The following is a 14,687-nucleotide window of genomic DNA, read 5'->3' as shown; positions in this document are numbered from 1 at the left end:
CCATAATAGAGTATAAATTTATTGGTGTCCTTACATGCTAGTTTAGCTAGGAGGAGGAGGAGGGGTACAGTACTTGGTTGAGGTGATACGGCCCGGCTCACTTTCTTTTGCGGTTACCGCCACCTTAGGAAGCCTCGAAAAGACCCCTCACCATCTCCTTTGTGTCCTTGCTAACCAACTCTCCTCATTAAATCCCCCTCTCCTCCCTCCTCTCCATTGTACAGCTGCTGCTAGCTAGCTTAATTGGCGCGCTTGTTAGCTCTCCGCTAGCTACCTGCTGCCTGACTATACATACCCGACGCCACCGTCACACGCGCACGTATACACCTACCGGCCCAAGAAAAGCTCCTCTGGCCCCCCTCTATCTAGCCGGCGAACAGGAGATCGGTCGGCGCATGCAAGGCGTCGGTGACCAGGGAGGAGGCATGGAGATGAGCTTCGGGGGTGGGGGTGGAGGCGGAGGGGAGTGCTCCTCGTCGTCCGCGGCGGCGGTGGCGGTCGCGGCCGCGTCGGCGGCCGAGGCGGAGGAGCGGCAGCTGCTCAAGGGGGAGATGGCGGTGCACCCGCTGTGCGAGCAGCTGGTGGCGGCGCACGTCGGGTGCCTGCGCGTGGCCACCCCCATCGACCACCTCCCGCTCATCGACGCGCAGCTCGCGCAGTCCAGCGGCCTCCTCCACTCCTACGCCGCCCACCACCGCCCCTTCCTCTCCCCGCACGACAAGCAGGAGCTCGACTCCTTCCTCGTACGTCCCACCCTACCTACCACTTCTTTCCGCCATGGATCGACTGATGCGTCGTGCTCATCCTCATGTGCGTGCGTGCGTGCGTGCACGTCGTCGTTGACGCTGGGTGTTGTGTCTGTGTTTGTGCAGGCGCAGTACCTGATGCTGCTGTGCTCGTTCAGGGAGCAGCTGCAGCAGCACGTACGGGTGCACGCCGTGGAGGCCGTCATGGCGTGCCGGGAGATCGAGCAGTCCCTGCAGGACCTAACTGGTAAAAAAGGATTCTCTTCTCTACCTACCTGGAAATTTCATTTCTATACAACATCCATGTCTGTATTATATTCCTCTCTTTCCGTTTCTGTTTCACTTTTGGACTAAAAAGAAAGTGCTATCATCGGGTCATGCTTTGGTGCAATTTTATACACCCTTTGCTTGTTAGTTAGTGAATTTAGTATTTAGTTGTTGTCATGTCTCAAAGGTAAAAGGAAAACTGTAGTTGTTGTCATGTCCTCTTCACGTCGAAAATCTCAAAGCTGTTATGCCTTTCCTTCTAAGACTTCCCCTCTTCGAGCAGGTGCGTCGGTTGAGCATGTACCAAACATAAACAAACTTTATTATATATACATACTCTCTATGTATCACTATGAGATAAGGTTGCAGGTGAGGGAGAATACATTTGGGCCGGGGTTTACCAGGACTGGGTCGTGCCCTAGTACGACGGAGGCCCGAGTGGAAAAGCCCAGCAGCCCGGCCGGTTAAAACCCTAACAAACTCCAAATTCCTCTTCTTTGAGCATATTTTTTTTTTCAGATGTAGAATGGCGCAAGCCTTGTGTTTAGGCATGCTAGGTAAAGTTAACAAGAAGGACATCACTGAAGCATGATGTTCGAGCCCTACTCCCAATATCTACGGAGTCACCCGTAGCCCTGCGGTCCTACCCGCCTAATCTTCCTCGCTGCACCTCCCCATTTTTGCACCCCGTCTACCATCACCCCCAACCTCTTATGCCTCATATGGCCATTAAATCCTCCTCCATGAACCACCAATTACCTTCTCCTAACCCCGATCAGATGATCCATTCTAATCTCGAGGGTATACCCGTCCAACTGCCGATTAACACCGGGAGTGCCAGTCACACATCAAGATCCCCCGTCCACTTCTTCCTCCCCATTCTTTCTCCTCTCTGGAGAATCCCTTCCTCCTCCTTCCACACCACGGCGAGTTCTCTATGACTAGGAAGCAAAATTACACTCGATATTTCATTATAAGAGGAAAACCAAGGGGTCACTGTATCTCAGGTTAATACTGGTAAATGAAATCTAGTAACTGGTGAAAAAAATAACTAAATATCAAACTTATAACATGGAAGACTTCGGTAACAATGTGAAATTTTCTCTTGGCACCCCCTCTCACGCTCCTTGGTAGGTAAGAAGGGGCAATATTGTTCATGTTGTTTATACATAATCCCAAGCGATATTTTTTTTGTTTCTTTTTTGCTAGAGACCGGAATGACCGGTTTTCGGAAAAATCCAGAAATCTTAGGGGGGGGCGGTTATTTTCACCCCAAAAGCATTTGAAAATTTTCAATTTTTGATCAAAATTTGTTGAATTCGAGGAAAGTTTGCCAAAACCATAAAATTCAGGTGGCTGGTATTTTTCTTTCTGCTCCCTATCGGAAAGGCCTGTTTCCGTATTTTCCAACTGGAATTGATAGCCCTGATCCCAAGGCCCTCCATTTTGCTCCTTCCGTGTATGCATTACAATTTCATAGCATGCTCCATATTACTTGCTTTTACTGGAACATGCAGTAGAAACTGTGTATTCAGCTTACAAGGTAGAAATAGACACCCAAATTTAAGCAAGGTGAACTTAAAAACTATGGGTGGTGGAAATATACGTTCACTCTCCCACCCAATTGAGCTCAACCATATACTCCGAATATGCACCGTATCTCAATCTCAACGAACAAAAGTTGATACCTTGGTATGAGAAAACACAAAAGTGAAGTAATTTTTTTTCTCAAAAGATTGTCGATGGAACAGGTGACTCTTGTCTAACTATCTAGCTATGGGCTCTTACTTGAGTATCACATGATCCTAGAGACAAAAGGTGTCCCATGACATGACATGGCCATACCCTTCGTGGCCGCGCCCTTATTATGACAAATATGTGGATTGCCCTTCAATTATATTCATTGCACTAGCTCTTTTGACAAGTGCGGTATCTCATATATAAAGCTAACTAGCTAGCATGGAGAAATATATGCGCTGAAATGGCTGTACACATAGCTTAGCATTCATGCAAACTTTAATAATTAATGCTTTGACAAAGTTTTACTACTACTAGCTTTTGTTTCTAACTCAAGCCACGCTCAGGTTTTGCCACCATATATTCATGTCGGCTCTATCTTGCTTCTTCCATCTCCAGCGCTTCACGTAAAACCTGAAGTTGCATGGGAAGCATCCACATGCATGTATGTGTCTCTACTCCACTTGATTAATCTGTTGATGCATGAGTAGTTTCCTGGCTAGCGTTTTTTTTCCCTCGATCTTTCTAGCGCTGTAGTACGTCGAACTGTTGCACACAGCGACCATCTGCAAAATTCCAAACGCGTATGAGATCATGCGTCAAATCAGCAAGCCTTTAATTTGGCACTTAGCTTTCGTGCTTCATGTAGCCCATGCTCATGGCTGGTACGCTTGTCTAGCTTGATTCGGTTCATGTGTCGCGATAACGATTTGATGCATCCATGCCCCCCTTAATTAGCTATAGTTGCTCATCAAGGTTAATTAATTAGCTATAGTTTTCCCATTTATGATTTATCTAAATTACATTGTATATAGTTTGCCCTATCTGAGTTTCATTGTTAACCCTTGCCATGTGGATGTATGGATCAGGTGCATCGTTGGAGGAAGGGACAGGGGCGACAATGTCCGAGGACGAGGATGAGGGGCCACCGATGATCATGGAGGCGGCGCCGATGGATATGAGCTCGAATGGACATGACATGATGGGCTTCGGCCCGCTGGTGCCCACGGACACGGAGCGTTCCCTCATGGAGAGGGTCAGGCAGGAGCTCAAAATTGAACTCAAACAGGTATTGTGAATTATAGTATGTTCTAGAAAGTGAGTTTGCTACAAAATTTACATGTTTTTACCACCATCCAAAATCAGATCCAGTACTCCCTCTGTAAAGAAATATAAAAGCATTTAGATCACTAAAGTAGTGATCTAAATACTCTTATATTTGTTTACGGATGGAGTATGTCTTAGTAGAATACATGCAATCATTTTCATTTACTAAACTTTGGATACGTACAAAATTGTTTGGATTTCCCAAGTGAAGAGTTTTTTTCCTCAAGGGAAGATGCTGGCACCAAATTTGTCTTCAAAATACTTTCATGACATTACCACTCAAAATATCACTCACAGAGTCATATAACGGTAAGGGTGAAAATTATGTACTAAACACCATATCAAACCCTAAATCATATCAGTGTTAAACTCGTTCGTTGCAGGGCTTCAAGTCAAGGATTGGGGACGTGAGGGAGGAGATACTCCGGAAGAGGAGGGCCGGGAAGTTGCCTGGGGACACCACCACCATACTGAAGCAATGGTGGCAGGAACACGCCAAGTGGCCCTACCCCACGGTGAGTGCACCGTACCTATCATGCATGCATGCATGCAAGAATGCAACTAGCCATCCACTGCTGCTGCTAGCTAGCTAGCTAAGCAGCTGCCATGCATCCTTAGCTGTTCTCCAACTTGTTGATTGAGCTTAGCTTGCACCAAAACTTGTTCCATCGGACAGCTTGCATGGTGTGCATGCTTCATACAATCTCATTCCTTGTCTGATGTTATGTCCGTGGTTTTAAATTATCATATCTCAATTGCACCATGTTTACTTTGTTTTGTTTCTAATGTTGTGTATATGTGCATGAGTAAGTCAATAATAGTTGCGTGGAATGCGTTTCGTTGTGTTTGTACAGGAAGACGATAAGGCCAAGCTTGTTGAAGAGACTGGCCTGCAGCTGAAGCAAATCAACAACTGGTTCATCAATCAGAGGAAGCGCAACTGGCACAACAACTCCCAGACATCAACCCTCAAATCAAAGCGTAAAAGGTGAGCCAACCGATATCATCATCTAAAAATCAAGATTCGTTCGCTTCGGGGTCGATGATTTCTCAATCAACTCAACTTCTGATCCATCAGTTAGAGCGCAATCTCTGGCCTCTACCATATAATGTTCTGATTTTTCGTTTTTGGCTTTGATATGTATGTGCAGGTAGCTAGGTTCAGAGCTGCAAAGTATATACATGCATATATATACCTGACGCCTAATCGCACGAAAGATCTCGGTGACACACACACACAGAGAGAGAGAGAAATAAGAAGATCTCGATTCAATTGTATATCTAGTTATTAGTCAGAGGTGACACCTTAATGACATACGTACACGCTACTAGTCTGACCACTGGCATACGCGTTGCAATTGTTGAGCTGATATTATATAATCAAAAGGAAAAAGAAATCTTCTTGTGGTTTTTCTGTTGTGGGTGAACGTACATACGTCTCCAAAAATTCATTCTTGTGCATATATGTATATTGATCGGTCCATGCCCTTCTACGGCGTCTCGAATGACCAATGAAAAAGAGATGCGCACCTCTGCTTTTATCAAGTCTCTCTATGTATGTACTGTCCATAGCTGTTTTGTTTCAACTTTCAAAGGATGCTACATCTACAATCGGTGATAAGATTCAACGGTGTACGTACGCGTCTTGATGCAGGAACGGAATCTCCAGCGCCGTGTGGGCCTTGTTGTATCAAATTAGGTACACCAAACTTGAATTGGACGACTGAAAATTAATTGGATAATTGGGCCTAACCACCGCCACAAGACAAAGTCCCAGACTTTTCCAGCGTATAAAGAAGCCTTCTAAGGTCTCAACCACATACACACATATATATTGTGCATCCTCATCATCTAAGCAGCTATTGTGCCGATTATAGTTATGCAAACTGTAGGCCTTACTGGTGCAAGAGACAAAAGCCAAAACCCAGGGTCAAATATCAGGGTAAAGCCAAGTTCACACACAGCTTTCAGGTTCAAATTGCTGACCGCATACTAGAAACAAGCAAAAATCTCCACCTAGAATGACATCACCAAATTAGATGGAACCTTCCAACACTGCAAGCACAGCTTAGTAACACACCACCGCTCATATTTATTCAGAGAACAACATACTCGGAATGCGAAGAGTTCACAGTTTTAACACCCAGAGGAACTACAAATGCGATGCAGTTCATAGTTGACCAATGACCACCCAGAAGAAATCCATACAGTTCACCACCCAGAGGAGACCCAAATGCGGTTCCCAATTCAGCACCCAGACCAATATCGACGAGTACCTTAACATCACCTATATATCACTACAATAGTCCTACTGTTTACATGTTCACCATACTTGTGTTGCCTCACCAACGAATACCACTCCGATCGCTGCACGTACTTTACTTTCCGTAGTAGCCCTGCGGAGGGGGGTAGGAACCAGGTGGGGGATATGAACCAGGTGGAGGGTATGAACTGCCCTGGGCCTGGGGGTAACCTGCTGGCGGGTAACCTGCCGGTGGGTAGCCTTGAGCTGGCGGCGGTGGGTAACCCTGAGCTGGAGGAGGTGGGTAGGCACCATAAGGCTGGCCGTATGCTGGTTGTGGTGCATAGCCAGCAGGTGCAGGGACAGGCTGATCGATGCGTGACATCTGCTGCATTGGAGGCACTTGCATGGGTTGTGGCCCGAACTTCCCATCCCTCTTGTCCATTTCAACCTTGTGCTGTGTCTGCATTTGCAATTCAATGTCATAAAATGGATACATATGGGTTAAGCAGGGCGATTCATTAGGTCACGAGCAGATATGGACGTATATTTACCTGCATACAGGCGCAAACCCTGCAAGGATTGTGGCAAAAGATTATCAACATTGCAGGCTTATTGTGGAGAAGAGAAAAGATCAGAGGTATAAGAGCCTTACGAGCAGTAGACCATATCAGACAGGCAGGAAAGGATCTGGGAAGCCTCTGAAAGCTCCTCACTACCAACAATAGCAGCAACTATTGAGAAGATGCAAGCAACTTGTTGAAGGCAGAACATGAAACCCTGTAGTAAAAGGTGGTATTCAGTAGAGAATTGTAAACAGGAACCACAGAAAGAAATCTGTAACATAGGAGGGCAGTGACAGTACAATGATGCAGTTATCACACTTGGTTGTCTGTATGTTGAATTCGTCTTGAAGCAAGAAGCGGGTTGAAGCAACTGAATTACCAAAGCACAGAAACACCTGCAAAGATATAAATCCAATGAACCCAAATATAAGCTAAATCAGAAGGGCAGCGGTATCATTAGAAGTTTAACTATGAAAAATTGCACTTAACATCATTTAAGATCAAATGTGTATTGTTCTGTTCGATAACGGTGGTCTAGTTGATCAAATAAATCAAAGCTAGCTTATGGATCATCTCAAGCTAATTGGTTGAAAAAATCAAAGCCTGCTTATTTGACCCATCTCAAGCTAATTGATCTACTCATTGTTCTTTCATGCCAAAAGAAATACAATGAGACGGAAGAGATAGGCATACTGCACGGTGTTTGAAACTACCAGACATGCAACGAAATAACTAAGTTAGCTGAGCCTAGAAATACAAAAACTCCGCACAATCGGTACAGAATACTGCTAATCAAATAACCAATGGAAGGAGTTATCTATTATCAGATCCACATGAAAACTATTAGACATGTCAATATGTAATCCAACCGCATCAAGAAAATAAGTTAGGACAGGTACAGTAAGAGGGAACTGATACGTCTATATGGATCCAACCACATCAAAATCATCAGCTAAGAGAGGTATAGTGAGAAGAAACTTCAGGGCAAAAGCACATAAAATGGGCCATGTACCTCAGTTGCAAGACAGAATTCTGGGCATTTGCTTTCACCACACTTGCCACTACATGGCATATAGCCAGCACAGCACGTATACCTAAAACACACAGAAGCACGGAGGGGATTAAGGGGGTTGTAAAAAAAGCGACGCTTCTAACCGTGACAATTAGAACATAATATAATTGACACTACCTTGACATGTCATTGTAGAGAGCCCTTTTACGAAGCATGTATGATACGCATGGTCCACTGAACAGCAAATAGAGGAGATGTAGCAGATTAGAAAGTAAATAAAAATCTATATGCTGCAAAATGCTAAATCTATGAACCCAATGCCACCCATTATATTGTTCCACAAACTATAGCATCACTGTAAATATTGAGAATCTACTTGAGCATTTCATTTTTAGAACCCACTGCATTTGCAAAATGCTGGGTCTGCCACAAGATAAAACTTCCTAACATGATTGCTTGATTAGATATTACAACGAAGATAAACTTCCCAATATGATTGCTTGATTAGATACTCTACAGTGAAGATAAACTTCCCAATACGATTGCTTGACTAGAAAATCAATAATAAACTTACAAACATACATTGGACAGGAAATGAACATTGTTCACCAAGAAACCAACACTAAAGGAAATACTATATCAATATCCTTTGGCAAAATTCATTTGGTGTCGTGTGGACTAGTAGTAACTACTGGGTCTTATTTGAATGTAAACTAGCAGATCCAGTTAAATTGACCTCCAAATTTGTAAATCACATTGCAGCTGCAGAGGAAAAATTAATGCAGTTGAGGTGGTAATTGACTCTCATACTTCAGTTTTAGTCCCTGTGCAAGAATAACTTCACTTTCCATGCTGTTGCAACTCTCATGTATCACCGACTGTTCTAATTGCAATGTGCTTCAAAGAATGACAAATGTAACATTCTGGGTCTTACTATTTTACGAATATGAACTCTACTTGATTAGGATTCTTCTGAATGCAAAAGAACTGAGAGCACACTACCACAGCCAGCCTGAAATGATAAGAGGACCGCTGATTTTCACATGCATGCTTTGGCGTAGGTTCATCTCGGAAATGTTTTATTCATAGCCCCTGAAATCTGGATCGATTTCAGAGGCCCAAACCGGTCACAGAATAACCAGTCCTGCCTGGTTCTGAGAAGCAATTGGTCGTCAACTGGTAACTGCTAGTAAGTACGAATCTAGGCATCTTCATGATCGCTAGTAACGTCAACAACACAATGCAGAACAAACAGAGTTCCCGAGTATTATGCCAAAATTCCCTTAAACCCAACCCAGTTCACGAAAACACGGACAATTCATCCCAGATCAAGCAGAAAAGGGTGGCTCAAAAACCATGAGACGGGAAGCACGGCGTTCGGGTCAGGGATCGCTTACCACCATACAAGAGGTCGTCGATCGTACTACGAAATAGCACGTAACTGCCACCTAGTACTACGAATCTAGGCATTTCCATGATCGCTGGTAACGAAACAACACAATGTAGAACAAACAGGGCGCGCGTACTCGTCGAAACCCCCTTAAACCCTAACCCAATTCGCGGAAAACACGGGCAATTCGTCGCAGATCTAGCGGAGACGGGGGTCCAAAAAGAGACCCTGAAATGGATGGCACAGGGTTCGGGGTCGAGGATCGCTTACCACCAGAGCGACAGGCAGCAGTCTGCAGGGGAGAAGAGCGCGGGTCAGAGACGGGATCAACCCAGGAGGAATCGACGAGCGAGGGGGCGAGAGATGGCGGCGGCGCCGGCGCCGGCGCCGGCGATATTTTACTTACACGGGAAGTCGGCCTGGATGGCGTTGGGGAGGTCGGTGTGCCAGAGGTTGCGGTAGCTCTGGCGGAGCTGCATCTTGTCCAGATTCGCCTGCGACGACGCCATCGCCGCAGTCGCCTGCTTGCTTCCGCCTGCCGGCGCGCGCGGGGGAGGGCTCCGGTGGGGACTGCGGAGGAGATCTGGCGGGCGGGGGCGGGGGCTGGGAAGGGGGAGGGGACGACGCGGCTAGGCTGGAGTCGACGGCGGGTGGGGAATGAGTAGTGCGCTCCGCGTCATTCCGTTCCCTTGGGCGGAGGAAAAGAACAGTGCGGGTGTGGGTCCCGTCGTCCGCCCACATGGTTGGCGGGCCCGCCCAGGGTCGTTCCACCCAGTCAACGGGCCCAGCCGTACGATGTTTTCAGAACTGAAGGCCACGTCGCGAAAAAAACAATTGTTCCGTTAGAAAGTTCGGCCTGATCACACGGGCCGGGCTCGTATGGACAGGCCGTACAATCTGGTGGACGACAAAGCGAGGCCGCACGCAACTTTTTTTTGAGTTAATACCACAATTAGCCGAAATCACTAATTAAATAGTACTCGTTACAAAGAACACTTCACTTCCCCGGGTCATGTGCGTCATTTATCACAAATTGGGAGTTTTCCTTTTTTTTCGTAGATCCGTTTATTCAAAACGTTTATCTCTTTAACCGTGTGTCCAAATCTCGAACCGTGTTCATCATTGGATTCCTCGCGTCGAGATCTTCAAAACTTGATCCCATGTTGATAGGTTTTGACGAACTTTTTTTTCACGAAAAAACTGGACGGAAAAAACCGGGCGAAAAAACCGAACCGGAAGCACGGTTTTTTTCCTTTCCGAAAGAGGCAGGCCCGTGCCTCTCGCGAAATCACAACCGTGCCTCTCGTGAAAGCAAAACCGTGACTCTCGTGGAAGGAAAAAAACAGAAAACGCGTTTTTTTTCGTTTCCGAGAGGCACGGCCGTGACTCCCGCAAAGACACAACCGTGCCTCTCGCGAAAGCAAAACCGTGACTCTTGCGAAAAAAAACAGAAAACGCGTATTTTTTTTCCTTTTCCTAGAGGCACGGCCGTGACTTTCGCGAAAGCACAATCGTGTCTCTCGTGGAAGCAAAACCGTGACTCTCACGAAAGAAAAAAAAAATAGAAAACGCGTTTTATTTTTTCACTTTCCTAGAGGCACGGTCGTGACTTTTGCGAATGCACAATCATGCCTCTCGCGGAAGCAAAATCGTGACTCTCACAAAAGAAAAAGCAGAAAACGCGTTTTGTTTTTCCCTTTTCCGAGAGGCAAGGCCGTGACTCTCGCGAAAGCACAACCCTGCCTCTCACGGAAGCAAAACCGTGACTCTCGTGAAAGAAAAAAACAGAAAACACGTTTTTTTTTGTTTCCGAAAGGCACGACCGTGACTCTCACTAAAGCACAACCATGTCTCTCGTGGAAGAAAAACCGTGACTTTCGCGAAAGGAAAATAAAAGAAAACGCGTTTTTTCGCGTAAAAAAATCAATTTTTTTATTCGAAAAGCTAAGAAAGACCTGGGGAAAACCAAAACGTCAAAAAAAACCGAAAAAACCGTTTAAAAAGCTGAAAACGCGTGCGGAAAAATTAAGAAAAACAAAATCCAAAGGGAGCATCCAAAGCGCGACACGTGGCAAATGGCTGAGAGCGCGCCAAGTGACGTTGATCATTGCGAGGCTCCCGAAGGAGCGCTCGTTAACTAGTTGCTCCCATAATTAGCTGGAAACAGAGTCATATACAACTAAAAAACCTCAAAGAAGTAGTCCTTCGACTTACCTAACAATTTTCGAACTTGGGGCCTTTGCACAAGATGAATCAAACGCACGCGCGAGATAACCAGCAAACCTGAAGGGACTATCAGTTCAAAGCTGGGATAGATTCTTATTATCTCATTCACATAGATGAAGAAAAAATAGAAGACGAAAAACAATGCGTTGAGGCGGGGCTCCGAACAAATCGAACAAAAGACCTCTGGTATGATTTTCCTGTGTGTTACCATGACGACATGCATTGCTTTACGTTCAAAGCGGAGACCAATAGTTTTTATATTAAGAAGACTAGACAATTCCCCGCGCGTTGCTGCGGGAGTTGATTGCAATATATCTGGATAAGACTTGGTTTTAAATGTGAATATTCAGATAAAGGATAACCGGAAATGAAAAACTATATGATCTATTGTACTTGATTAGTTTATTCTTGTAAAAAAAATTGGGGTGAAGGGCACGAAGTATGTTCTCGTACCATATCAGGAAACGTATGTAAGATGTGGTGGTTGAAATGCAGGCCGTGTGTGTTGATTTCTCCCACCATACAAAGAATTTTTTCTGAGGGGTACCATATAAAGAATTAAAATTTAGGGGAAAATAAAATGCAAGGCTATATACTCAATCAGGCAAAATTAAATTGAAATATTAATCAAGCACACAAAGATTCAAAATTTGCAATGGATGGAAACAATATGTACCTATAGGAGTCGTAAATCTGTAGTGCCTGAGTATGCATCATGGGTAGAACAACCAAGATGACTGCCACAGTGTCCAAGTCGCCGGGCACCTAAAGATGTCCAAACTTCTGATTCAACCACCAATATGTCATGCAAGTCTATGTATCCAATCCACCAAAATTAAATTTAGAAATTAATCAAGTATACAGAAGTTCAGAATCAGCTATTAATCAAGCACATGAAAATTTAGAATTTACAATGGATAGCAACAGTATGTACCTATAGGAGCAGTAAATCTGAGGTGTTTGTGTATGTTGCAAGGAAAGAACAACCAACATGACCGGCCGGGCGTCCAATTCGTCCGGTGAATGAGGAAGTCCAAATTTATGATTCAACCGGCAGTATGTCATTGGAACAAATGGGTTGAGGTGGAATATGGACTTTTAAACGGGAATTCATCGGGCGATGTGAACAAATGATTTAAGATGGAGCACCGACTTTAAATAGGAATTCATCAATTTATTGTGGAAATCGCAGGGAGAGGAACTGAAGCGTCAATCATCAATTACCTGCAACAGAAGTGATTTTTTGTTGTTAGGAGAAGCGGGTTGTTTTGTGGCCTTATATGAAAATGAAAAAGATAAATACCGTGTGTCATTCGTAGCATTTGGCTGCATATGCATGGAAGCAGTGGGATGTGTACTGTTGGTGTTAGCAAACAAAAAAATAGTGAAGAAAACAGGAGTACATGAACATGACCTGTAATTCCAGAAGCGTGGTCGGCTTGGGATTTGTACTGTTGGTGTTAGCAAACGAAAAAAATAGTGCCGAAAACAGCAGTACATGACCTCCAATTCCAGAAGCATGGTCGGCTTAGTACATAGGTCACCAACCTTACCAAGTAGAAGCTAGGCGAGGCAAAATTTTCAACCTGCAGTCCTTATAAAAGAGGCAAGGTGTCTTAGACACAATGGATTCATCGCGTCACATGCTGAAAGTAAAGGCCGTGATGCTAATGTGATAAGCTATGTGCCAAACCTGAAGGTGGAGTCATGGGGTCGTTGCAGATCAAGCCGGACTGCTCGCTGTCGGCAACGGTCGCGCAGCAGAGCAATATCGGGAGAGGCTCTCCATCGATAGTTCCTTGCTCGATGATCTAAGGCTCTGGGTTGCCGGCCACTAAACAAGGGACAGCCCATGTCCCGACTGTTGGAAATATGTCATAGAGGCAATAATAAATTAGTTATTATTATTATATTTCATTGTTCATGATAATCGTTTATTATCCATGCTAGAATTGTATTGATAGGAAACTCAGATACATGTGTGGATACATAGACAACACCATGTCCCTAGTAAGCCTCTAGTTGACTAGCTCGTTGATCAATAGATGGTTACGGTTTCCTGACCATGGATATTGGATGTCGTTGATAACGGGATCACATCATTAGGAGAATGATGTGATGGACAAGACCCAATCCTAAGCCTAGCACAAAGATCGTGTAGTTCGTTTACTAAAGCTTTTCTAATGTCAAGTATCATTTCCATAGACCATGAGATTGTGCAACTCCCGGATACCGTAGGAGTGCTTTGGGTGTGCCAAACGTCACAACATAATTGGGTGGCTATAAAGGTACACTACAGGTATCTCCGAAAGTGTCTGTTGGGTTGGCACGAATCGAGACTAGGATTTGTCACTCCGTGTAAACGGAGAGGTATCTCTGGGCCCACTCGGTAGGACATCATCATAATGTGCACAATGTGATCAAGGAGTTGATCACGGGATGATGTGTTACGGAACGAGTAAAGAGACTTGCCGGTAACGAGATTGAACAAGGTATCGGGATACCGACGATCGAATCTCGGGCAAGTATCATACCGATGGACAAAGGGAATTGTATACGGGATTGATTGAATCATTGACATCGTGGTTCATCCGATGAGATCATCGTGGAACATGTGGGAGCCAACATGGGTATCCAGATCCCGCTATTGGTTATTGGCCGGAGTGTTGTTTCGGTCATGTCTGCATGGTTCCCGAACCCGTAGGGTCTACACACTTAAGGTTCGATGACGCTAGGGTTATAGGAAAAGTATGTACGCGGTTACCGAATGTTGTTCGGAGTCCCAGATGAGATCCTGGACGTCACGAGGAGTTCTGGAATGGTCTGGAGGTAAAGATTGATATATAGGAAGTATGGTTTTGGCCACCGGAAGTGTTCTGGGCATCACTGGTAGTGTACCGGGACCACCGGAGGGGTCCGGGGGTCCACCAGGTGGGGCCACCAGCCCCGGAGGCTTACATGGGCCAATAGTGGGAAGGGACCAGCCCCTAGGTGGGCTGGGGCGCCTCCCACCAAGGCCCAATGTGTCCTCAAGAGGAGAGGGGGCAAACCCTAGGCGCAGATGGGCCCTAAAGCCCACCCTAGGTGCGCCCCCCTCTCTCTTCCCCTTGGCCGCCTCCCAGATGGGATCTGGGGGCTGTCGCCACCCCTAGGGAGGGAACCCTAGGTGGGGGCGCAGTCCCTCCCCTTCCCCTATATATACTTGAGCAAAGGGGCAGCCCAAGACACGATTCAATCTCCCTGTTGGCGCAGCCCTACCCCTCTTCCTCCTCGTCTCTCATAGTGCTTGGCGAAGCCCTGCTGGAGTCCCGCGCTCCTCCACCATCACCACGCCGTCGTGCTGCTGCTGGATGGATTCTTCCCCTACCTCTCCTTCTCCCCTTGCTGGATCAAG

At 45.6% G+C, this 14,687-nt stretch overlaps 2 protein-coding genes across 3 annotated transcripts; one reads left to right on the top strand and one right to left on the bottom strand.

Moving 5' to 3' along the window:
- The first annotated feature begins 186 nt into the window (after positions 1–186).
- LOC119304129 (homeobox protein knotted-1-like 3) lies at positions 187–5,398 on the top strand. Its single transcript, XM_037581293.1, has 6 exons — positions 187–743; positions 873–993; positions 3,620–3,819; positions 4,241–4,372; positions 4,712–4,845; positions 5,009–5,398. The coding sequence occupies exons 1-6, from the start codon at positions 396–398 to the stop codon at positions 5,010–5,012; spliced, it is 939 nt and encodes a 312-aa protein (XP_037437190.1). The 5' UTR covers positions 187–395; the 3' UTR covers positions 5,013–5,398.
- Positions 5,399–5,920: 522 nt separating this feature from the next.
- LOC119304128 lies at positions 5,921–9,691 on the bottom strand. 2 transcript variants are annotated; one of them, XM_037581292.1, is made up of 8 exons: positions 9,474–9,691; positions 9,338–9,359; positions 7,855–7,911; positions 7,678–7,759; positions 6,965–7,060; positions 6,755–6,879; positions 6,660–6,672; positions 5,921–6,568 (listed from the first exon to the last, which is right to left on the bottom strand). In XM_037581292.1, the coding sequence occupies exons 1-8, from the start codon at positions 9,574–9,576 to the stop codon at positions 6,236–6,238; spliced, it is 831 nt and encodes a 276-aa protein (XP_037437189.1). In that variant the 5' UTR covers positions 9,577–9,691; the 3' UTR covers positions 5,921–6,235. The 2 variants fall into 2 exon arrangements, with proteins under 2 accessions (XP_037437189.1, XP_037437188.1); XM_037581291.1 differs by having other exon boundaries at positions 5,921–6,562; positions 6,654–6,672; positions 9,474–9,689.
- Positions 9,692–14,687: the final 4,996 nt, after the last annotated feature.

Source organism: Triticum dicoccoides, chromosome 5A, assembly GCF_002162155.2.
Source record: "Triticum dicoccoides isolate Atlit2015 ecotype Zavitan chromosome 5A, WEW_v2.0, whole genome shotgun sequence".
Taxonomy (NCBI): Eukaryota; Viridiplantae; Streptophyta; class Magnoliopsida; order Poales; family Poaceae; genus Triticum; species Triticum dicoccoides.
The sequence above is the reverse complement of the archived record's forward strand: the minus strand, read 5'-3'. Positions and strand labels throughout refer to the sequence as shown.